Source organism: Mauremys mutica, chromosome 4 (genome assembly GCF_020497125.1).
Source record: "Mauremys mutica isolate MM-2020 ecotype Southern chromosome 4, ASM2049712v1, whole genome shotgun sequence".
NCBI lineage: Eukaryota > Metazoa > Chordata > Testudines > Geoemydidae > Mauremys > Mauremys mutica.
Window position 1 is genome coordinate 13,119,446 of NC_059075.1, and position 25,465 is coordinate 13,144,910.

Genomic DNA, 25,465 nt, shown 5'->3' on the forward strand with positions numbered 1-25,465 from the left:
CATGGATGTGCCTTTTGCTGTTCTGGTGAAAATCTGCCCAAATGTGGTCAGGTTCTAGGCCTTTGAAAAAAAACCTCAGTTCACACATGCGCTATAGAAACGTCTTGGAGTTTAGCAGCTAAAGTCTCTGAAGATTCTGTCCTCACCGAGCATGTTCCAGCCCCTCACAGCTCCGAGAGCTGACCAGACCATAAATGTGCTGTCCCCACACAGCAGCTGAGCTTGCTCCAGCCCAGATGTAAAGCGAGACTTTCCCGGTAATGGCCGCTCCCAGGTGCTCAGGGCCAGGGTAGGGCCAGGCTCTGGAACTTAGAGTAAGGAAAGTCTCTTCTATGCTCTCACAGTGACTCCTCTGCTGGCATCCGGGCCTGACTTGAAGGCAGAGGGGACAAGGGTCAGACTGGTGTAGGGTGGGACATGGAGCCTGGTGAAACTGGGATGGGGGCGGATTGGGAAAGAAACAGAGCTGGAGAAAGATGGAAAGGGATAGAATAAGGGTGACAGGGACTGGAAGTCAAGGGAGGGGAGGCCATGGCTCCCAGTCTCCTTGCTCAGGTAGTCAAGGGGGGAGACTGGGAGACAGTAAAGGAAATGGGGGACTTGGAACCACTTGGCAGAGGGGGAACTGAGATTGGATGAGGAGTGGGGGGAGAATGAGACTGACTAGACAAGGGGACTGGGAACAAGCTGTGGGGAGAGTGGGGGGGAAGGGGAGACAGATCTGACAGGGACCTGGGTGGGGGAGAGAACAGGATTTGGCTGGGCAAAGAGACTGGAACAAGGAGCTGAGGAAGGCAGTGGGAGAAGACTGAGATAGGATGAGGAGAGAGACTGGAAACTGGAGGGGGGAGCAGGGCAGACAGGGATGGCTGAAGGCTGTAGGGTAGGAGAAAGATCAGACAAGAAGGTTGGAGGGAGGAACTAGAACTGTCTGGACAAGGAGACTGGAAACAAGGCCCTGGGCAGGGTGGAGAAGTGGGACTGGCTGGGGAAGAAGACTGGGAGGCAGGGGAGACTGGGACTCAAACATGGAGAAGGTGACTAGGATGGGCTGGGGAAGGCGACTGACATTGGGAAGAGAAGCTCGAGTAGTGGAGACTGGGTTTGCGTAGGCAATTATAATGGGCCGGGGATGAGGAGCCAGGAGTGTGGAAGAGATGGGACTGGGTCAGGGACAGATTGGAGGGGACAAGGCAGAAGGTCAAGCTTAGGAAGGGGAGAAAACAGGCAGAGGGATCTCTGGCCACCAGAGCACACTCCCCTTCAGAGCCTGGATTGGAATCCAAGATTCCTGAGTCTCAGCATTCCTCTACTGTCAGCAAATATCTGTGAAACCCTCTGGCAAAGTGTGCATCCTATCCCTCTCTAGTGCTGATCCCCACCGTGGACGACAACCTACTACAGCTATCAATTATCCCCTTAGCTGAAGTGGCAGAGGTCTGTGTGGTGGATCTAAATGTTACAACTCTGCTGAAAAATCAGGTGGATGTCAAGATGCCACCTGATGGCATTTCCGTGTTTTGTGAAATGGGGATAATACCACAACACCCCTGGGAAGTGAGAGGAAGACCCTTGAGCCAATCCCACTTCATCTCCTCCCACCCTCACCCTCAGGTAGGGTCCAGTTCAGCTGAGCATCCCTATTCAGCAGAGCACTTAAGCATGTTCTTAAGTGCTTTGCTAATTCACAGCCTTAATCTCTTATCTTTCAGCATCTTCCTAGGTATAATTTGTTAACCATATCATACCTATAGAGGGATGGACCAGTTCAGATAAAAGAAAACCTGACCCAACCTTTCACCCAAAACAGACAAAATTTGAAGCAAAACAAGTTTGGTTGATTGCTTAACAAAATATGAGGTCTTCATTTCCTGGTTCCCAGTGGAAAGAGAAGTGCCAAGATACTGCAAGGAAGGCTGTTCTTCTGGCTGGTCTTCTGTGATCAGTTAGAGGCAAAAAGGTACCAGAAATTTCATGGGTGTGAGTGAGACCCCCTCCCTAAGACTTCCCATCTGTTCTGCTTTTCCATAGATAAAGAGCAAACAGACCCCTTCAGTCCTGTAGGCTTTTATATTAGATGAAAGGAACTAACACAGAAATTAAGAATAAATGTAAAGAATCCAAGAGATCATGGTGGCTGAAACTTGCTCTAGAAAGAGCAGTCATCTTGAGCTAATTCATAGCAAGTGCCCTACACTTCACTCTTAAAGAGGCAGCACAATGGAAAACAGTCTCATAGCTACATATACCATGCCACTCAGTGCTGCAGATTCAACAGGTTCCGGTAAACCATGTGTGGTTTCGAGTGCTTTTCCAGAACTGACTTCTGAACCTTTAGAAATTGGCCCAGTGACAATTGGCTCTGGCTCACTCTATCCCGAGGCGAAAAGGGATCAGAAAGAGGGGCATATTTCCCCACTGGGCACAGAAAGAACTTAGCCAGCTTCTACATCATTCTTGCAACCCCCAGGGTATAGGATGGGGAAGGGGTGTTCTCAGAGTGCTCAATGCTCCTGCAAACCTCTGTTGGTGGGTGACATCCTGGAGACCACTGAGGGCTGCTCTAATCTATTCAAGGGCTGTATAAAACAGCCCGAGGATCATGCTTCCCCACCTTGCAGTGCCCAGCAGAAATTAAGCACAGTAGAGAATCTAACCCAGTATTTTGCTCCTAGTTATCTGCATGCAATTTAATGTGATGATTGCTCACACAGAAATATATATTCCTCTTCATCAACAGACAAAGCCCAGAGGCCCGTTCATTCTGTGAGACCTATAGCACTGTAAACTGGGGGTGAGTCTGAGCTGTGATGCTCTTCTCTCTCCAGCTTACAACAAGCAAATGCTTGTGGGCCTGTCAGATGAATCACCTGCTGACCTCCTTCCCTGCTCACAATGGCAGAGTGACAGGAGCGGTGTATTATCTCTTGACCACACAGCATTGAGTGGTAGGATACGAACAATAGCGTATTGCTCTTCTGTTTTCTAGGCTCCAAACCTGCTTTAGTTAGGAAGCCATGGCCTTACTGCATATCCACAGCTTCTGGCTTCTAGCATGGGTGGCAAGTTTGTAAAAATTTTGGTGGGGCCCAGAACCCGCCCCCAACTCCGCCCCCCCCAACTCCGCCCCCACCTGCCTAAGGCTCTGGGAGGGGGCTCGGCGGGGGAGGTCTGGGGTGCAGATCCTGGGCTGGGGATTAGGGTGCAGGAAGGGTGCTGGGTGCAGGCTCTGGGCTGGGGCAGGGGGTGGGTGTGCAGGAGGAGGTGAAGGGTGCAGGCTTTGGGATGGAGTTTGGGGTTGGGAAGGGGTATATGGGAAGGGGGAGGGAGTTTGGGGATAGGAGGGAGTGCAGGGTGAGGACTGTGGGGCTGAGGATGAGGGGTACATGATGCAGGAGGGGGCTCAGGGCTAGGGAAGAGGGTTGGGCTGTGGGGTGAGGGCTGTGGATGAGGGGTTCATGATGCGAGGGGGCTCAGGGCTAGGGAAGAGGGTTGGGCTGTGGGTGAGGGCTGTGGATGAGGGGTTCATGATGCGAGGGGGCTCAGGGCTAGGGAAGAGGGTTGGGCTGTGGGGTGAGGGCTGTGGATGAGGGGTTCATGATGCAGGAGGGGGCTCAGGGCTAGGGCAGAGGTTTGGAGTGTGGGGTGAGGGCTGTGCATGAGGGGTTCATGATGTGGGGGCGCTCAGGGCTGGGGCAGAGGATTAGGGTGCAGGGGGATGAGGGGTTCATGATGTGGGGGCGCTCAGGGCTGGGGCAGAGGATTAGGGTGCAGGGGGATGAGGGGTTCATGATGTGGGGGTGCTCAGGGCTGGGGCTGAGGATTAGGGTGCGGGGGGAATGAGGGCTCTGGCTGGGGCTGAGGGTTTGGGGTTGGAGAGGCTCAGGGTAAGGGCAGCCTGCCTTGCCAGTACTGGCGGAGGGCAGGCACTAGGACCCTGCGGCAGCAGACAGCAAATCTGCTGGGAGCCCTCCGGGCAGCAGGCAGGGGAGAGGCACGCTGCGTTCTGTCAGGCAGGGACGCAACACAACGCGGCGGGGGGGGGGGACACACGGAGGGGGGGTGGCAGGCGGGGGCTGGGACCTGCTCCAGGCAGGGTCGCGGCGGCGGGGGGAGACCTGCGGTGGCCGGGGCCGATCCAGGCAGGACCGGGGGGGGCGGGAAGAGACCCAGCTCCAACTATTGCTGGAGCAGGGCGCCCAGCCCTGAATATTGCTGGGGCCCGGGGCCCCACACAAATATATAACCTGCCGCCCATGGCTTCTAGAGAGCACCATCCTCAGCAAAACTGACAGAGAAACAACGGAAGCTTTGACTGGGAATTCAGACAGAAGTAGGGTCACGGCCGGCTCCAGGGTTTTTGCCGCCCCAAGCAGCAAAAAGGAAAAAAAAAAAAAAAAAGCCACGATCGCGATCTGCTCTACCGCTGCCGCTTCAGTCTTCGGCGGCAATTCGGTGGCAGGTCCTTTGCTCCGAGAGGGAGTGAGGGACCCGCCGCCAAATTGCTGCCGAAGAGCTGGACGCGCCGCCCCTCTCCGTTGGCCGCCCCGCAAGCGCCTGCTTGCTGGGCTGGTGCCTGGAGCCAGACCTGAATAGGGTAAGTTAGGCTTGGATCATTTTGATTTTAATCAGTAAATGTCAATCATCTATTTTCTCCTCCACCCATAGAAACAGCAAATCTCACCCCTCAATGCTTCCTTTTCATTACAAGAAGGGGAGGATCTCACCTCCTCTTTGTGGAACACTCTGACACAGCAAAATGTGTGGGGTCCTGCTGCATGAGGGGACAGGATTTTCTGACCCAATGGAGGGCAATGGCAACCATGTGGTGCATCACAACATACAGATTTCCAGGGGATCTCTGTGCAGGGCCGCAGGCAAAGGAATAGAGGGCAGAAGTGGGCCAGGAAAAGCGTGGAAGCAGAGCCAGCAGCGCCACAGCCGAAGCGATCCACCAGCCAATCTTTTCCTCCTCTTCCATTGAACTTTCTAGAGCACAGCCTAGTCATTCAAACTGTACCAGGGACAAGATTTGGCCCCAGCCAGGGAAAGCCAGGAAAGCAATTCTAGGCATTTCAGTGAATACGTGTGTGAACATGTGGAATGCATTAGAGACTATTAGCAAACAGCCCAGTAATCCATGATATGTAACCATGCAATGCTAAGCCATTATTAGGAAATATGATGATCAAATATGATGGTGCTTCTGAAGACAGGCTTTTACCATCATTAAAGTTTGAACAAACAACAATTAGTACCTGAGCTTTTTAATTTCCTTTTAATATAAAAAGAAACCTCAGTAAAAATTGAATTTCTTGGAAATAAAGTTCAGTATTATCCCATGAAAAAGAAGAGCAAATCTCTTCCAAGCCTGATTATTATACAAAGATTCTTGCCCACAGCTATGGGAGTTTCCTTAAAGGCCCCATGCACCAAAGCACTTAAGCATGTGCTTAACTTTGAATGGGACTTAAACAGGTGCTTAAAGATAAGCAGTGCTTTGCAGAATAGGTACACTTTGCTGAATGAGGGCTTTAAGAAGCAGAAATGTGCATGGATCAGACAGCTCATAATCAGACAATGGTGTATATTTGTTCCAAGCTATCCAGGAATATTAATTATATTCAGTATTTGGATCCTACCTATAGTGCACACGCCTGGACCTAATGCAATAGGAAGTAGTTAGGGAAATCAATAATGATGAAACCCAGCAGCCAGTTTTATACAGATTTGTTGGAAGCATGGAGAGGCAATAGGCCTGGGTGTGGAGTGAGAGGGAACACACATGAGCACTATGCCAGATACGCAGTCCGTGCCAAGCGTCACAGAGATAAACTGGGCCATCCTAAATTCCTACTCTTCCACTCTGTCATGTAGTCTCTCTGTGGCTCAGTCCTGCCCCTCTAAAACAGAGATGAGAGCACATCCCACAGGGGTTTTTTTGGAACCCCCATTACAGATTGTGAGGCACTCCAATTGCACAGAAATTGGGGGCCATATAAGTACCGTAAATAGGCAGGATGGTGAAATGAATGCTCAGAGGCCTATGGCAGATCAGCAAGATAGCAGGACCACTGTAAGATGTGCAAAGGATTGTGGGGATTTGGAGCACTGGACAGGTTTTTTGGCTGTTTTGTGGGTGAGGGACTGGTGCTGCTGAATGGGTGGCTTACAAAGTAAGAAGCTGATGCTACTGAGTGGTGGCGATGAGGGTGGGAAGAACTAGTGCTGCTAGGGAGGGTGACACTTCTGTGGAGAGGTGCTTCTCCCTCCCCATTCCTCTCTCTTCCTGGCCCACCCAGCACTCAGCTGTTCCAACAGGCTGTCCAGCTTCACAGACCCTGGAAGCAGAGGTGAAAGTAAGCCGGTCCGGTCCGGTACGGCGTACCGGCAAAAGCCAGTATGCCGTGCTGGACCGCATCGACTTCCACGGCGGGGATTGAAAGGGCGGCTGGGCTGGGGCTGGGATTTAAAGGGCTCAGAGCTCCCCGTGGCTGCGGGCAGCCCAGAGCCCTTTCAATCCCGGCCGAGACTGTGGCGGCCGGGCTGGGGCCAGGATTTAAAGGGCTCTGGGCTTTCCTCAGCGGCAGGAGCTCTAGGCCCTTTAAATCCCTGCCCCAGCCCCGCAAAGCTCGGGGTTCCCCCTGGCGGCCAGAGCCCCGGGCCCTTTAATTTGCCCCTGAGCCCTGGGGGGGCTCCCAGCCACCTCTGCAGCTGGGAGCCCCTGGTTGATTTAAAGGCTCTGGGTCTCCCAGCCATAGCTGGTTCCCCAGGGCCTTTAAATCTTGAGAGGCCACGCCTCTTCTGGATGAGGCCACGCCCCCCTCAGAACTCCGGCAGTACCGGTAAGTCCTGTAAGTTACTTGCACCCGTGCCTGGAAGAGCTGCTTCTCCTGCCATCTTCTCTGTGGACAGTAGCAGAGCCTGATGAACTACTCAGGGACTGGGCGATGGGCAAGAGGAGGGGAGCAGCGTGGAGATGGCAGGAGAGAAACAGCCGCTGAGGGGAGAGAAGCAAGTGAGTTCCTCCTTCGCTCCCCTGCCCCCACTTTGCTGATTCAGTCAGTGTGCACGTGACCCAGTGGGAGCTCCCTGATAACCCACTTCTGGGTCTCCATCACCCAGTTGGGCAGCAATGCACTAAAATGCCACTGAAAGGTCAAAGCAGAGAACAGAGCTGAGCAGCAGGTGAACTGCTTCTGCTTCCAGCCTCACCTGGAAATGAATCAGGGCTTCCTCTCTTCTGCCTGACCTAGAGAGCAAAGATTCCCTCAGGAATACTGGCAGCCTAGGCCAGGCCATCTGACCCCTGGGGAATGGGTGGGGAAGAGGGGCTAGGGAACAAACCATGATATTTCTATTTGGCTCGTTTCTGTCAGCCATCCCTGCTGAGCCACAGAGCCTACACAACAAGTCTGAGCTCCTGCCCCTTCCCACTCCCAGCATGCACCACAACACCCTGCCTGCCCTGAGGCTTTGATGACCCCAGCCTGTGACCCTCCAATACTAGGGTGTGGAGCATCCCAGATACCACTGATTGCCAGTGCATTAAAAAAATATACAATCAGAATACAGCAGTCCTGAGTACATCTTACAATGGGTTCATAGTGGTTCTGAAGGGGAAACATGGGGAATACGCTACAAGGCTGCCTGGGGCAAGGGTGGTTTGGAGAAGTCATTTCTGCTTGGAAACATGGCACTGGTCTAGGCCTCAGGAGACAGGAGCCCTGAGTTCTAATTCGAGCTCTGCCACTGACAGAGTGACTGACTATGGGCAAGTCACTTACCTCAGTCTCTCTCTTTTCCCTCTTACTCTTTGCCTGTCTATGTAATAGTAAGCTCATCGGCCCAGGGAATGTCTACGTGTACATGCAGTGCCTAGCAAAAGGAGGACCTGAGCTCAGCTGCTACTGTAATACAAACCAACAATAATTAATTCCCAGCGACAAGGATTCCAACCTCTCCCAGCTGCCAAGTATTCATGCCAGGGCCCTTGCTTAAATCGCATTAGGGGTCTCAGAGATTGTTAGCACTGTCCTGGGTTTCTGCTTTCTTGTATGCTGGGAGTTTAGCAAACAAACGCTAGCACAAAATTAATGCACATTTCTTTCCCAGTGCAGGCTGTGTACACAGAGGTGTTTATCCCCTGGAGCGCTCCCACTCCCTCTCCCCTCCTGAACTGCAAAGGCAATTCACAGCATGGTTTCACATGTAGCTCTGCTTTGAAAAGGAACTGTGACAATGGCCTTATGGGCTTCTGTGGCTAGGGCTAGGTTGTGGCCACAGTCTGTCCTGAAGGGGCTCAAGGGGGAGCTGGTCTGTAGCAAGAGCCTGCAAGTTCCTCCCATGGGGGATGAAGAGCACAGAGCAGCAGCTTGGTCACATTCCAGCAGGTGCATAAGGCTCATCCCAGTCTCCTCTGAGGGGCCCCTTTTCAGGGGGTGGGGAGGTAAGGGGAGGGCAGCTTGTACTTACTCCTTTCTCTTATGCACCCAGGCAGGGCCAGGTGACATCAAACCCTGACTGAGGATCAGTTTCAGCTCAATTTACATCAAAATATGTGTGTCTAGTTTGGAACTTGGCAAACCACAAGGCCTTTCCACAGCTTCCAAGCTGCCACACCCACTCTCCCTTTCAGTAGGTTTGTTGTCCCCACATAAGCAGATAAAGACACTCTCAAAACAGTCCCTTAGCTCACCCTCTTAGAGTTTCACAGCCTCCCTGCCCACAGGTCTCTGGCAATCCTCCCAATCCCAGCCAGCTTCCTTCCGGAACACCACCAGCCCCACAGCCACCTCCCTGAGCACCTGACCCCTTGCTCCAGGGACCCACCCCACCCTGCATTGACTCTACTCTAGCATCTCTCTCCTGTCCTAGTCACTCCTACCCTCCCTGTGCTCTGACAAGCCTTTATAAGCCCCAGGTGTAGCCCTGTCCTCTTTATTGGCTCATCTGGGCCCAGCTGCTCTGACCCAGGGGCACTGGGCCTGGTTTACTCACAGGGACCAGCCCCCCCGTGACAGTGCTCTCCCATGGCCACTCTGGAGAGTGAGGTCTTCCTACCTTCACAGGGAGACCATTTCACATCCCAGGGTTGTAAAGGCAGGGGCTTTGTAAGTGGGCTGGGCACTCTTCCCCTCCACTCGTTTCCCACATCAGCAGAGCAGGCTAGGGGGGCGGGGGGCGGCAGGGGGCGGGGGGAGAGGAATATGTTGTGCCCTGTAAAGTTCTCCCTTCCCCAGTACAAAATGGAAGCCCAGTGCCTCTCAGAGGAGTGTTACTGATCCACAGTGCCTCCCTAGCTGGGGGCAGCATTAAGAGTTTTGTTGGGGATGTGTACTCCAGCTTGCTCTGGCCATTTGGTTTCAGCTCTGCAGCGTGAACAGAAGCAAAGAGCAGTAAAACCTTGACACCCTCTAAGGTGCTGAGCACCTGACATAGTTCAGCTGACTTCAATGGGAGCTGCAGGTGCTCAGCACCTTTGGAAATCAGGCTATTAGTTTAGGGAATGATAAGTCTCTGAACACACACAGAGCACTCACCTGCAAAGTAAGAGGGTGCTATTTTTACAAACTGGGTGAAATCCTGGCCCGGCTGAAGTCAATGGGAGATTTGCCATTAACTTCAATGGGGTCAGGATTTCACCCAATCACTTTCTAGCATAGTAAGATACTGGGTGTCGGACATCTTACCTGTGCCAGAAGATGGTGGTGTGAGAGAACCTGGGCTGTCATCTTCTGGCTCTGACACAGTCACTGTTGGAACCACTTCATGGCTTGGTTTCAGCCCTGTTTCTTGCTTATTTGGAGGTGACTCTTTGTTTGCAGTTTCTCCTACGCTTTCTATCTCAGTGAGTGTAATCTTGACCGGTGCTGTAATCAGTGAGGCACTGTGTTGATCACCAAATATTTCCTCTGCACAGGATGGAACAGTTGATTCTTCAAAAAAGTTTTGTCCTTTGGCCACTTTTGTCTCCTCAAAAGCGGGTTTCTTAGATCCAGAAATATGCTCTAACTTGGCTGCTGTTTCAGGGCACTTATCGATAAAGCTTGTATTCTTGTCTTCTAAGCTTGTGTTGCATCTTTCTTGGTATTTTACCTCTTCTGATCTACTTATGTCCATGTATTTATAAGCTTCTACTTTCATGGGATCTGCTAAGGTTTTATTAACATCAGTGGGTTCTGCAGGAGTCATCTCTATTCCTGAATCTGAGCTAAACAAACCACGGGACTCAAATCCCATCACATCTTGAATGGAATGCCCTATTGTGTTAAACCCTTCTGTGCTGTCTGAACAAGTAACAGGGCTGTTTTCTTTTTGCAGTATTCCCGAGAAGTAGGTGGAATCTGGTGGAGATGTGTAACGGTCATCTGCTATCAGAGATGTGTAAAAGGACCGATCTCCTCCTTTAGATGTTTTAGTGGAACTGTAATCGAAGAGGTGAAAGGCCTCTGCATCACCTGAAGAAAACACACAAAAAGAACACATAGTGAAATGGCAACGTGACTTCTTTTAATTGCTCTTTCTGCAAAACTTCCCCTTTTCCAGAGATTTTGAGGAAAATAATCTTCAATCCGATTAATTTATAGAAAAAAATAAAGGTAAACGAGCGCCTGGTCTGACGCACCTGTATGAAAGGAAACGCCGAGCATTGTGGGTGAAAGGCCCAGTTTGAATGTAATTGCAAAATTGTCAAATAGACACCCAGACAGTCGTCAGTGACAGCTTGGAACTTTCAGCAGATACAGCACAAACGCTGTCACTTGAGCTAAATGAGTAACATATGTAGATGTGACAGTTATTTCATGTGCAGAGGCAATGTGATTCAGTGAAATAAGTCAAAAGACTTGGGTTGTATTCTTGGCTGTGCTACTGACCTGCTTTGCATCCTGAGGTAAGTCATTTTGCCTCTGTCTCCCCGCCCATCATCTGTCTTGTTTACTTAGACTCAAAAGGCGACGCTTTCAAAGGTACTGACTTCCTCACCGACTTGGGTGCTTTTGAAAAGCACATCAGATGCCTATATGCACCTTTGGGCACCTAAATATCTTTGCCAATCTGGCCCTACGCTCACTGGGACAGAGCTTGGGGCAACACAGCACAATGGGGCAACTGATCTCAGCAGGGGGCCTCTAGGTGCTATTATATCATTAATAATAATAGTTGCTGGGGCCGGCCACTAGAAGAAGCAATGATCACATGTGTTAAATTGGAGTGTCAAACAAGCTGAGCCTGGAAATCAGCAACTCCTGCATTCCAGTTTCATCTCTGAGGCCAATTCTCTCTGTGGCCCTAGGTAAGTTGCTTAGACCCTTAACTTTCACAAGTGACCTCTAATTATAGGCCTCTCAATTTCTGGGGGCCCAGCTTTTAAATGTGGGGCTTTATTTCCAGAGGTGCTGAGCACCCATGACTACAACTGAAGCCAATGGAAGCTGTGGTTCCCGAGCATCTGACAAATCCAGTCCTAACGGCCAGATTTTCAAAAGAGAATGTTGGGTGCTTTCACTCAGAATTGGAGGTCACTTTGGAAACTTTTCTGCCTCTGTTTCCCCTTCTGTAAAAGAGAATGTTGGGTGCTCAAAAATAATAATACTTACCTATCTCAAGGGAGTGTGGTGTTGTCAAGGTGTCACCCCCACTCTTAAGCTTATTTACCAGCTTAGATCTAGTAACTGCCACCACCAAATAGTTTAAACAAACGTTTATGGGAGAGTCATTTCGAAACTCTGTCTTCCCCCCCAAATATTTCCTCAGTCTTTATCCCCCTTTTCCTGGCAGGATTGAGACTGATTCACCTCCCACCAATTCCTGGTGAGCCCAGATTGAAAAAACCCTTGGATCTTAAAACAAGGAAAAATCAATCAGGTTCTTAAAAGAAGACTTTTAATTAAAGAAAAAGGGTGAAAGGAATACCTCTGTGAGATTAGCATGCAAGCTACTCTCACAGACAATAGATTCAAAACACAGAGGATGTCCCTCTGGGTAAAACCTTAAAGTTACACAAAAGAAACCCAATTTGATTCTCCCTCTTATGCAAAATGAAGTCACAAAAGAAAATAAACATAATCTAATACATTCCTTCTCTAAACACTTACTACTTTTGAGAAATGTTAGATGGCTGATTCCTGGATCCTTCACTCCAGCACTAACTTTTCTGAACAGACCAAAGACTGATTTCCCTTCTCCCTCTTTGAAAACATTTTGTCCCCACATTGGTTCCTCTGGTCAGGTCTCAGCTAGGCTATGTGAACTTCTTAACCCTTTACAGGTAAAAGAGGAATTAACCCTTAACTGTCTGTTTATGACAGGTGTACATCACTTAGTTAACTTCTGTACGGGCTACAAAGTATGAGTATTGATAATTGTTAATATCAACCTAAAGAGTTGGATGGATTAATTATTATTATTTAAGGATTTTCACTCATTGTTAAGGGAAATGCAGTAGTATAGATAAGTATAGTATCATAGTATGGAGTTTACCCACCTCTCATTTGGGGAATATGGTATTTATCCCCCTCTAATTTAAGGAATAAAGCAATTAATCACTCCTACTCTCCTGTGCTAAACCAATCCTGGCTGTAGGACCATCACAACTGATGGGTGTGTAATCTACCAGCTCATTATGCTCAGCCAAAAATGCATTTTAATGGCACATCCAGTTTTCATCCCAATGTCATTCTAGCCTAAACCCACTGCTTGGCCTGGAACACTAGAAAGGTTAGTTTACCCACTTCCTGTTTTACCACCACACCCCTGGGGAGATCTTTGCAATGCAATGATGGAACAATATGCCCATGCGTTCCCTAAAACATAATGCTGCCAAAACATAACCACTGCCATCACTGAGTGTAGAAGAAAGCCGTTAAAACAGCAACAACGTGCAGTAAATAACCACTCAATGGCTTTGTGTTGAGGAGAAATATAAATATTCACTAATATGCCTTCCTGTTTCATTTTATTTTCCTGGCACAGTTTGTGAACACATTTCCCAGAAAAAAAATTATTGTGTACATTAAAGTCCCTAGCGCCCAATCATAAATTTTCCTTGAGTTTAAGGCCACAAGGGACCATTAAATCACCAAGTCTGACCTCCTGTATATCACAGACCATAGATTTTTACTCAGTTAGCTGTGAATGGAGCCCAATAACTTGTGTCTAACACCTATCTTCCAGAAAGGCATCCAGTCTTGATCAGAAGACATTAAGCCTGCAATCCTTCTGCATATGTCCCACTGAGATCAGTGGGAGTCCTGCACCTGGAATGAATGCACTGCCAGGTTTTATTTAGCCTGCAGAAATACTGTGAGAGGTTTGATGGTTCTTGAGGTAGCCAGGACTGTGAGCCACCTGGTTATCCCCTCCCTCCAACAAGAGGGAGTCTTGCTTGTGCTTAACCGGGTTTCAGTTTCCCTAACCTCACCAGTTAGTCACTCACACACTCTCCTCTGGGCTATGCCAGCCCTCACTTTGTCTTGCAAGGTAACAATTATAGAATACCAGGGTTGGAAGGGACCTCAGGAGGTCATCTAGTCCAACCCCCTGCTCAAAGCAGGACCGATCCCCAGATAGATTTTTGCCCCAGATCCCTAAATGGCCCCCTCAAGGATTGAACTCATATCCCTGGGTTTAGCAGGCCAATGCTCAAACCACTGAGCTATCCCTCCCCCCAATTAGGTGCACCCCAATTCCCCAGTTCCTCGAAGCATCCCCCTGTAGTGTTCAGCCCCTTATCCACTGAACACTCACAGAAATACCAGGTTGGCTGTCCCTGGAGAAACAATATACACAACAGTTTCAACTCAGGAGTGGCACCAGGCTTAATATCACAGCAGTGAGATATAATTATAGTGAAAACAACCAGTTTATTATCAACGATTCACGATTCCAATGACAATAAGAATGTTGGAAACAAAGAGTTACATATAAAACAAAATCATATCACGCTTTCTAGAGACTAAATTTGACAGGTTAACCTTCTGTATAAAGAAGTTTTATCCCACTCTTCTGCAGCATTTAAACCGGAGTTGGTTGAGATCCCATTTTTATGCATGTAAACATATTACCTGTTTACTTCCTAGATGCAGGATAAAGGTGTGTTTTCTTTGCCTTCTGTTTATATCTCTGAAGTTCCTTGTCTGAACTCAGAGTCAAGATAACCACCTGTGGCTCATTTTTCAAGTGCTGCTTGCCTGTTTTCATATCTCTCTGAATTCACCTGTAAACGGCTTGCCATTATGTTAGCTTACAGTGGTTAATTTACATTTCTTGTCTGCCAGAAAACCTATTGGTCAACCCTGCCTTGAAAAAAGACTAAGAACATATTTTCAGCACACATACCTAACTCCTTACCTAGCATCTGTACATCCATTTCACAGTGATATTAATGAGCAGTGTGGCCCTGGCTTTCATTTAGGACCTCACACGATATTCTTTGATGAGTCAGAATGTACACATCAGAATCAAGACATTCCTGTAACCTCCTTGCCAATGGGCAGTGAGAGGTTATTGGGTCATAATAGGCATTGAGTGGGACTTTCAATCATACAATTAAAAACTACCACACAGACAAGTTTCACAAACCAATGGGGAACATGCTACCCAGATTCTGATCTCAGGGGCAATGGTGGCTTGTGAAACAAACATGTGGCTAGGAGTGAAGAACATCTGGATTCTATTCCGGGCTCTCCTATTGACTTGCTATGTAACTCCGGACAAGTCACTGCCTCTTTCTGCTATAGATTCCTTCTTAGTTACATAGGGCTAATAATGTTTTCCTGACTTTGTAAAATACCATATAGAGGCAGATAATTAATTATTTTTATTACACTGGTGCAAATCCAGAATAACTTCATTGTCTTCAGTGGATTGACTCCAGATTCACACCAGATTAGAATTAGCCTAAACCCTGCTACCATCAAGCAGACTCGAAGGTCCTTGGGTCCAGGTGAGCTCCACGTTGCACTGGACCCCCAGGGGGAAGAAAACCCAGTGTTAAGTCATCTACATCCTCAGGCAAGCCAGGGACTGATTTGTCCCCTAGTTTCAGAGCTGCTCTAATTTGCACCCAGCAGCCAATGACTAAGGGATCTTATCTGGGGATGGCTCACTGGATTACTGCATGTTCCAGCCAGACCCCTTTAGTTTTGTCCCTTCTACTCCTCCCAGGCTGAGGGCTCCATACTCCAGGAGGACCCTTAGCTCACTGGGTAAGCCAGTTTTATGAACCCTTTTGTGCTGAAGGGCAGAGTTGAGGTGCTGTCCCCAATGCACCTGTGTTCAGGTGCCCATCAAGTTCTCCAGGAGATAACATCCACAAAAGAGCTGAATGGGGGTAAAAAAAATCCTGCAAAAAATCACTTTTTCATGGCACTTTTTCTGCCAAAACTTTTTTTTTTTTAGCAGAAAACCACTGAAAATGGAACATTTTCAATTTTTGGTCAAAAATGTTCTGTTTTCTGCTGAAAAATTGGAGCTTGCCAGGAAAGCAGATGCTTGTCATGGAAATGTTCATTCAGTCAAAACCCCAGTTTTCCATAGTCCTCATTTTCTGTATGTCTTTTCTGGGCTCCTCTATGCCCTCTCCCCCATGAGTGGGGCACTCCTCGGGCTGGTGCTGAAAGAACACACAGGTACATCTGCCAGAGCTCTTCACTCAATAATTTTCTCCCCCTCCCTCCCGCTTTGCTGACCAAATCACTCTCAATATGGTTGGAGCCAAAAGCAATATTGGGCCTAGAAACTCTGAACAACAACTGTATCTATCTTAGGTGCGTCTATGGCCCGTAGTATCCAAATGCCTCACAATTTTTAACGTATTTGTCCTCATGACAGCCCTCTGAATTAGGGACATGCTATTATCCCTATTTTACATATTTTACATTCCTAATATACAGAAAGGGTAAGTGACTTGCCCAAGGATGTCTGTTAAAGAGCAGGGAATTCAATCTGCATCGCCCAGGTCCTATGACAGTGCCCTAACCACTGGGCCATCTGGTTTGCCACTAGGCCACATACCGCCTGTTATGTTCACAGCATACACAGAGAAGGTAGAATAAAAAACATTTATAGTCTCCCGGAAAGGTTACAACATAACCCTATTTTAGTTCTTAGAACCCAGAAATCTAACACACAGCAGCCAGTCACATGAGGATTCACAACACTTTCTCTTTTTGCAAACACAAAATTGTTCCTGTGAATGTTCATGGAATGCTGGGGGTGCGGACCCCGGCAAAGCAAATTCAAAAGCAATGTTCACAAATGCTTGTGTGCAGGATTCAATCAGCTCAACCCACAGCATATATATGTCAGATGACCATGCCTTAAAAGCTCTTAGCATTTCTGGTCAATAGCTTAGTACAAGGGTAATCAAAATTGTTGGCTTAATAGGGACTTAGCAGCAAGTCACTGATACTTAGTGGTTATAGCACAGCAAACCAGATGATTGGTAATATTTTTGTTAGAGGTTGGTATCTGTTTAGCTTTTCAGTAGAAAAGTTAAAATAAAGCATGTATATGCTAATAAACATTATTTACAATTTTCAAAAATAAATAATAGTGTAGTTGATGATATCAAACATAACTGTTGCTTTTTATATAAGATCCCTGTTGATCCTTGATCATTTTCCAATGCCAGATCAGAAACCAGACTTCTAACTGATGTTACTAGGGTGAAACTAGAGTTGTTTCTAGGTGTCCGTATTGCATTAGCATAGCGTACTGAGAAATCTCAACTCCCAGGGCTGCTGCGGGGTTCATAAGATTGTGTAATGATGAAATCGACTAATTACAAGGGTTCATTGCAGATCCACATTTATACAGGAGATGATTTTAGAAACTTTAACTCCAATTGTAAAAGTGCCTCTTAAGAAAATATTAATACATAATTACTAGTCTGGCTATTAAAGACTGGGAAATTTAGAACTGCTGGCTAGATGTATCTAGGCTCTAGCAAGGTGAAGATAGCTACCCTTTTATCGAAGAGTGGTGTATTCAGAGCCTAGTGATTAAGCAGACTCCCTCTAACTTTAAATTTATTCAGATTCTGTTCAATAGCCGTGGGAAAGGGAAAGATGAAAAGCCCTGGTAATTGACAATGAATTTAATCTTGTTTCAAATGTTCCCCCAAAACTTAGCCTGCCAATTCAGGTAAAGCAAAACTATTCACTGACAGAAAGGAGCAGTCATGATGTCCTGTAATACAAGCCTTGGAGAAATAATATATCCGAGTGTTGATCCAGCACATGTTCGTGGAGATGGCTAATGGAGATTAAAATGTGCCTGTCTAGTGTAATGGTTTACTCCCCAGACTGCAGGGAAATCAGCTGATTTTTAAATCTCTCCAGAAAACTCTAGTTTGCTGGAGTGGCACCTTTTTCTTGCAAACAGGGAACTTTTATCTTTATCAGAAAGAAAGTTGTCCATTATCTAAAGGCTCATTGTTGGTATTCTCCCTATGAGAAATTCACCCCTTTTGCAGAAGGCCAGCCCAAGGAGTATGTACCAGGTACGTCCCACTTAATCTTTGTTTTGAGAAATGACTTAAATGGGACTTAAGTGGTACACAGGCCTTGACTTTCTGCACAGGGTGAATTTTGTTCCTGGGACAAAATACTAGTCCCATTGAAGTTAATGATAAAAGCCCCATTAATTTCACTACTGGTGTGTAGCTAAGAGATTATGTGACTGATTAAATGGCCATGGAACTCAATGGGAGTTCTACATTTATGCTAAACTAACATTTATTAAATGTGTTTTCAGGGATTGAAAAGAATAAGAGATTTTGAAAATGGCTATTTTGTGTCATCAGGGCTAAGTTATCAACTGACCAAAATGGTCTCCATTAAAGGCTAAATTCTGAAGCTATTAAACAATTGATGCTGAACATAATTTAGAAATCATTGGTTCCATACAGAGTAACGTTCTGAATTTTAAAAAGGCACTGATGTCCAATTTGGATCAATGAAAGATTAAGTGCTCCATGGTAATGGAACAGAACTAAAAATTAGCTGAGGATAATAGCTGAGAAAAATATCTAATTCAAATAAGTGATTATTATAGTTTCTGCAGAGTAGGGTATGTTAAATCTCACTCAGTGAATAGTTTAGACTCTTTTCCATGTGCCAAGAAAATTATTAGGCGCATGTATAAAAGAACCAGGATCCATGTTAACAGGTCTTTATCAAGTGGTCAGAAAGGTAAGTTATTTAAATATAGACAGTATCAGAGGGGTAGCCGTGTTAGTCTTGGATCTGTAAAAGCAGCAAAGAATCCTGTGGCACCTTATAGACTAACAGATGTTTTGCAGCATGAGCTTTCGTGGGTGAATACCCACTACTTCTGAAGAAGTGGGTATTCACCCACGAAAGCTCATGCTGCAAAACGTCTGTTAGTCTATAAGGTGCCACAGGATTCTTTGCTGCTTTTATAAATATAGACAGGCACTCAGATACCACTGTGATGGCCTCCAATATGTGATCGCTGAATTAATTCCTATGAATGTGAAAGTCTAGTTCTATTCTGAAAAATAATTGTAAAAATAGCAACACCAGGTTCGGTGTTGATTGTACCTCATTGATCTTTTTTTCAGATCAAATCTACTAAATTTTCAGAGGGGGAGGCATTAGCCTTGAGGCCCTCTTCACCATTACACCATAGGCTGGTCTAAACTGGGGGGCAGGGGGATCGATCTAAGATACGCAACTTCAGCTACGTGAATAGCGTAGCTGAAGTCGAAGTATCTTAGATCGAGTTACCTACCGTCCTCATGGCGCGGGATCGACGTCCGCGGCTCCCCCTGTCGACTCCGCTACCGCCGTTCACATTGGTGGAGTTCCGGAGTCGACAGGAGCTTGTTCGGGGATCGACATATCGTGTCTAGATGAGACGCGATATATCGATCCCCAAGAAATTGATTGCTACCTGCCGATACGGCCGGTAGTGACGACGTACCCCATGTCTATAGATACCACCTGTTCAATGCAGAGCAGCCTTTTGCAGTGCAACAACAACTTTATTGAATTTACATCCTTTACAACAATGCTAGATATGCCAATCCGCCAGCAGATGGTGCTCTTTGTACTAACTTAGATGATTTTTTCACATCTTAGCTCAGAGAGAGCTGAGAAGTGATCTACTACAGTGTATGCAAACTCAACTTTTACATTTCTCTACAGAACTCTCATGAGCCTGCCTGTATGAAAGATTTAACTTAGCCATGCACAGTGTGGTCAAATATGGACAGAATCAACTTCAACTGGCAATCACTTTGTGATACGTTTATGTGATAGACTTTATCAGATCTCCCAACAGTCCTGGGTTTTTGAGACTATCTTCCTTTGACCTCCAAGCCCTCCCTGTGCCTGTTGACGGGTAGTTTGCCCTGGGCCCATTTGAAAATTGAGTGACATTGTGACCTGGTGCCTGGAGTCACAGCACCACTCAGGTTTAGCTCATCTGCCCTTCTGTAGATGGAGGCAGAGGCCAAATGTAAGTGGCGTTGCAACCCTGTGCACTAGGTTGATTGCCAATCAAATTTGGCTTGTCCGCCCCTCTGTCTTCACCTACAGAGAAGAGGACAGGGCGACCCTGAGTGGCGTTGTGTCCTGCTTTAGTCACTTGAAATGGTGAGAGGTATGCATTATAAAAAATGAATGTATTGCAGCAGAGCCAAATTGCATTCACATCCTGGACATTCTTTTCCCCAGCTCTCTATTTGAGTCCTGAATGCAGGGGCAGATGAGAGGATGCTTTGTGCTGACTCAACCCAGCTGGCTAGACTTTGCTTTAGTTCCCTGAGACAGGAGAGAGACCATGCATCTGATGAGAAGGACTGAAGCTGTGACATACTTATCCTTCTCAAGAAGTCCCCTCCTTCCCACGGATCACAGAAGGAAAGCTGCAGTGTGGAGAGACAGTAGGGTGACCAGATGTCCCTATTTTATAGGGACAGTCCTGATTGTGGGGTCTTTTTCTTACATAGGCTCCTATTACCCCCCACCCCCATCCTGATTTTTCACACTTGCTGTCTGGTCATCCTAAGAGACAGGGAGGCTGTGGGTCACAGCCCAAGTGATGAAGGGTCTCCAGGGCAAAAGGATGGGGGAGGAAACAGCAGACCTGATTCTCTCCTCTCACTTACACTGGTTTTACATCTGGGTAACTCCACTGCCTTCAGTGGAGCGTCTCCTGATTTACACCCACATGACAGGGGGAGCAAGCCCTGAACTCTTGCAATCTTGCATTAGATAATTGTGGTATCATTTGCATGTCATCTTTCCCACCTGAAGGTCCAAAGAGACAGCCCAGAGTCGTGGCTGGGTGGTTTTTCCTCCCCTTGAGATGTCTACTGACTCCATCTCAAGCAGACTCTTGAGCAATTCAGAAAACCAACCTGGGTAACTCATGGCACTGGCTAAGCTGCTGAGCACAAGAGCATTTTCTCTAGGAGGGTTGTGTAGATTCATAGACTTAAGGTCAGAAGGAACACTCAGGAACACAACGAGGGGCTAAATCCTAAGCAGTGCTGAGCTCCCAACTCCCATTGTCTTTAGTACAATTTGTGAGTGCTCAGGATGTTTCCCTGACTAAGCAGTGTACTACAGCCACCATTCCTATGCCAGATTGTTAAAAGGAGAGGCGAGTAGGTCTCAATTTGGGGCCCAATCATTGGAGGTGTTGAGTACCCTGAACTCCCACTACCATAAACAGGTGTCAAGGGTGCTTAGCTTCTGCCAGGGGGTGCTGAGGGGTCCCAGGATCAGGGCAAAGTTACCAGCCAGGCTTGCAAAGTGAGTGTATAATAAATGATTCAGCATTTCCCCCCCCCCCGCCCATGGAGAGAGACCGCATGCACAGCCTGCAGGCTTTCCACATCAGCAAAGAGGCTGAAATAAAACTTGTCCTAGCAGTAAAATGCTGGTATAAGTGTCTTTGACAACTCTCACCAGTGGATTAGAAAACATGAAAATAAACAGCACCAAAAAGAGTCCCCCCCATCAGCAAAAAATCTTCCAGCATTCTAAGGGTGAGTTTTAAAAAGAGGTGATGACATCCTCTAAATAGGAACCAATAGTGCCCTCGGGGCTAAATCGCCATGGTAATTATCTGACTGAGGATGACACTCATATCACTTTGCCATTTCAACAGAAAGCCAAGCATCCTCAGAAATGAAAAGACAGGTGCAGGCAGTATAATGTATGTGTTATAACAATAATATTATCAGCAGTAACCTGACTTGTAAGGTATGGTTCAAGGATACTAAAAATCTTCCTAAAAAGCTATCCAATGTACTTCTCTAGGGCTGATTAAGCTCTGGTTAAGAGAGAGAATGTATTCTTATTTCATTTTACTCACGCAGTACCACTACAGTGATCAAACTTAGGTCAAAGGATCATATTTTCAGAAGCACCTATGTTACATAGGTGCCTAAGGGCTTGTCTATATGGGGACACTCAGGAAAATTAATCTGAATTGGCTAAAGGTGTGATTTAAAATGGATTAGTTCAACTGCATCAAATCCCTATGTGCGGACACTCTCATTGAGAATTAGGGAGTCCTTGATTCAGCTTGTTTCAATTCACTGAATTAATGCCACTTCAATTCGGAGTGAGAATGTGCACACACGGGTTTAATGCAGAAATCCACTTTTAATTTACATCTTCAGTTAATTTGGATTAACTTTCATGCGTGTCCCTGTGTAGACAAACTCTAAGCCCTATTTTCAAAATGATGTAGGCACTTAGGAGCCTTAAGTCTCATGGGCTTTCAAGGCTCCTAAGAGAATGCTTGGTGGGGGAGGTGGAAAGAGAATTTGGATAAGGTTCAAATAAGCATCCAGAGAGATCTGAGCTGAAACTCTGAACTTTGGAGGGCCAGCCATGACTGATGGAACCCTGCACAAAACGAAGCCCATTTCTTGTCAAACACTCAGAGGAAAGAGTACCCTTCTGCTCTGGGCTTCGTTTAAACTCCCTGAGGTCTAAGCTGCTTCAGCAACATAAATGCTTTGAAGAGACAGAGGATATATCTACACAGCAAAACAAAACAAAAAACCCACCCAAACCCCCTGGCAGCGAGTCCCAGAGTTTGGGAGAACTGACTCGGGCTTGCGGGGCTCACACGGTGGGGCTCAAAATAGCAGTCTAGATGGTCAGCCTCAGGCTGGAGCCCGCACTCTAAGACTCTCCCTGCTCACCAGGTTTCAGAGCTTGGGTTCCAGCCCAATGGAATCACTGAATGCCCAAGAGAAAACTTCATTTTCTAATACTGCATAACACCTACAGCGACGTGTTAGGTACAATACATCACAGACAAGAACTTGGGGCTGGGGCAAATTAGGAGTGACTCCATTGAAGCTAGTGGAGATACACCTGTGGGAAGCTGTCACAAGAGAGAGACATCTCAGACTCCTAGAGCAAACAGAGTCTGAAGATTTGAAATCATCAGTTTCAAATCAGGATCAAATCTAATGCCCACGAGAAAGCAGCCAAAACTAGGTCAGAGAGGACACGGCTACATGAGCCTAGGCTCACAATCTAGAACAACTAAGTCTTTTTTCCACTATAGTGTCCAACCATTGCTCCAGCAATGCAGCACCACTAATGAAAGCAACGAGTAAGTGGGGCACTAGAATAGACTGGCCACTCGTGGCTGCTGTTACTTTGTTTATGATAGTGCTAACTGGTAGCACTGGTGAGAAATGTTGAGAGAAAACAGGTAGTTTAGATCCAGCCTACGTAGGACTAAGGGGAAGATGTATTGGGGCAGAATGAAGGAGACAAGGCACCACGAGCAATTAGCATCAAGAAACACTAAGAGCAGGAACAGTCTGATGCAGACAACCAGTCACCTGGCCACTCACAGGGCCAGGGATCTAAAACACTTGCATTGTTTGTTCCTGTGTTAAGTGATTTCTCTCTATTTTTAGGAGCGGGAGGAAGGTGGTCAGAGGACACGTCTAACATGTCAACTGAACATTTTTTGACAGTACATTAAAAGAAGAGTTTAATCTCCAAGGCAGTGGCAGAATATGCGTTAGATTTACAGCTGGTGTAACTGGTGTAGCTCCACTGGATTCATTTTACACCTACTGGGGATTTGGCCCTATATGTTTTGACATAGATGCTACAAAAACTTCTACTGTAGATTTAAAGTTAGAGATCTGAAAATCAGTTCCTCCTTTCCTTACCAGCCAAGATTGGAATTTTGGGTTCTGTTCCTGCAAGAGATGAAGCTCCAAGCAGGGATAGGAAAACCTTTGTAGCCATTGCACATTTCTGATGAACTGTACCAACCCGTGTGCTATTTCAGGAACAAAATGATACAGCCGCGAGACACTCCACATCTTTTGTGTTATAAGAGCTTTTCAGAATAAAGGAAAATAAGAGAGTAGAACCACGAATCTCCAAAGTTCTGAGGGGACACCAGAAATATGCAGATAATTAATGAGCCAGCCTGGCAAGCTTTGGAATCTGCGCTCCGGGCCAGTGGGCAATGAAGATTTCAAAGCCACCTGGGCTGAGTGACTGCCCCACTCATTGAAAGGTTTCTAGGCTTTCTAAAGACCTTAGATAATCAGGGTTTTATTGTGCTGTTTGCCTTCATTCTGAACTACTGTTTCTTAAAATGGCATGATGTGGGGGCTAGATTGTCCTTTGGCCTAGCGTCTGTGTGATGGTTGCTGTGACACCTGGGCACCCCCTTATTCACCACGGCCATGTAATTAGGATATGTTTTGCATGAAGCATGCCTTGAGAGGTATCATTCTAAAAGATCTGCTAAACATTAGTATCTCATTGGATTGTATGTGCTATCATTCTATGTGAAGTTATGAAGTATGTGGTACTGAAACACGCTGTGAGGTTGAAAACACCCACAAGCAGCCTTTCAGGTACAATAGTAAAAAGGTCAAATGATGGTACTGGCTTATTGAAGAAATGCACACAAGCACAAGGATTACACCAGGAAGTGTGTACAATAGAAACCTCTCAGAGATAGCACTACACAGTGGGAACTGTTTGACCCAGGTTTCAGCAAAATTGCTTTCCAGCAAGTGGGAAGAAGATATAAAAGGGGGAAATGACATCATGATGGTACCTCACTCTCACTACAACAACACATGTGGAAACTCCCGAGGAGCAAAGACTTAACTGGGGGAAGTGATGGTCCCAGGCTAAAGGGATTTCTAGCCTGTGTATGAAAACCTGGGGAAACTCAAGCTGCAAAGCAAAGGCAGCTTGTGCCTTAAGAATCTGCCAGCCAGTTTATCTCTTGGGATGAGAATTTGCTAATTCATATCCTACCTATCTAGTGTGTTAAGATCAGTTTGCGTTTTTGTTTATTTACTAGGTAATCTGCTTTGATCTGTTTGCTATCATTTATAATCACTTAAAATCTATCTTTTGTAATGAATATACGTCTTTTATGTTTTAATCCAAACCAGTGTGTATTTGACTAAGCTGTCTGGGGAAAATCTCAGCTTGGTTACCACAAGTGTGCATGGTCCTCTTCACATTGCGGGAGAGGTGGACCAGGTAATAAACCCATATACTGGCCAGATTTGACCAGGGCAGGACGGTACTGTTCTGGGGTCCTAGCCTGGGAGGCTGGGGGTTAGAAAGCCTGCATGTAACTGCAGCTGGGTGTGTCCCTACCTGTGTGAATGCTGGTGAAAGTGCAGGCTGGGGGGCTCTGCAGCTTGTCACAACAGCACAGTGTGAAAGGGAGCCCAGGCTGGTGGGTCAGAGGGCTCAGTGGTACCCCAGCTCCAGGTGGCACCCTGGAGGGAACCCGTCACAGTCACCACCTTGACTGACACACTGGGGACTGAACCAGGGACCTGGACAGCTAAAATCATGAGCTGCTATAGCTTGAGTTAAAAGGTCATACTCTTTCACTGGGGCTGTAGCAGACTCTGTGGATTAGGCACAGAGGATGGGGCAGGGGAGGACACCTGAAACACATACTCAGCTGTGGGTTACACCAGTGCAAGAGGCATAAAGATCATCACACACATACACACACACATCCCCACATCCCTCTGACTGCCCAGTCCTTGGGTCTGGCAATGCAGAAGCAAGGAAGTGCTGCATACTCGCTACTCATGGTTTGGAAAATATGGACATGGATTGGACAGAGCCTTATCTCAGCCCCACCCCCTCCTCAACAGACTGGCCTGCACAGCTGAGCTACTGCAGATATCATTTGCTTCCCGTATAGGAAAGCAGCAAATTACTATGCCCCATTGCAAGCGGGAGCAGGATGGAAACTGTGTCTTCCCTGTGTTGCGCTTGGGGAGGCGCAGCCATGTACTGCCTCATAAACAAGGTTTGTGGCAAAGTCACAATCTCTCCCCCGGGGTCTTACGCAGTGTAACTGGTATTTAGTAAAGCTTTCCTGTTCGCTTTGAGAGTAAGCCTAACTTCAGGTCTATAATTTGTTGGAATGTATATTATTAAAACAGGTG

The 25,465-nt window shown here is 46.9% G+C and overlaps 1 protein-coding gene across 2 annotated transcripts in view; it reads right to left on the reverse strand.

The window, feature by feature from the left end:
• The window catches only part of RTN1 (reticulon 1), a 200,789-nt gene that overhangs the window by 72,353 nt on the left and 102,971 nt on the right, over positions 1-25,465 (reverse strand). For both annotated transcript variants that reach the window (XM_045015349.1, XM_045015350.1), the window contains exon 2: positions 9,693-10,460. In XM_045015349.1, the coding sequence (XP_044871284.1) occupies positions 9,693-10,460 (768 nt within the window). The remainder of the gene's footprint in view (positions 1-9,692; positions 10,461-25,465) is intronic.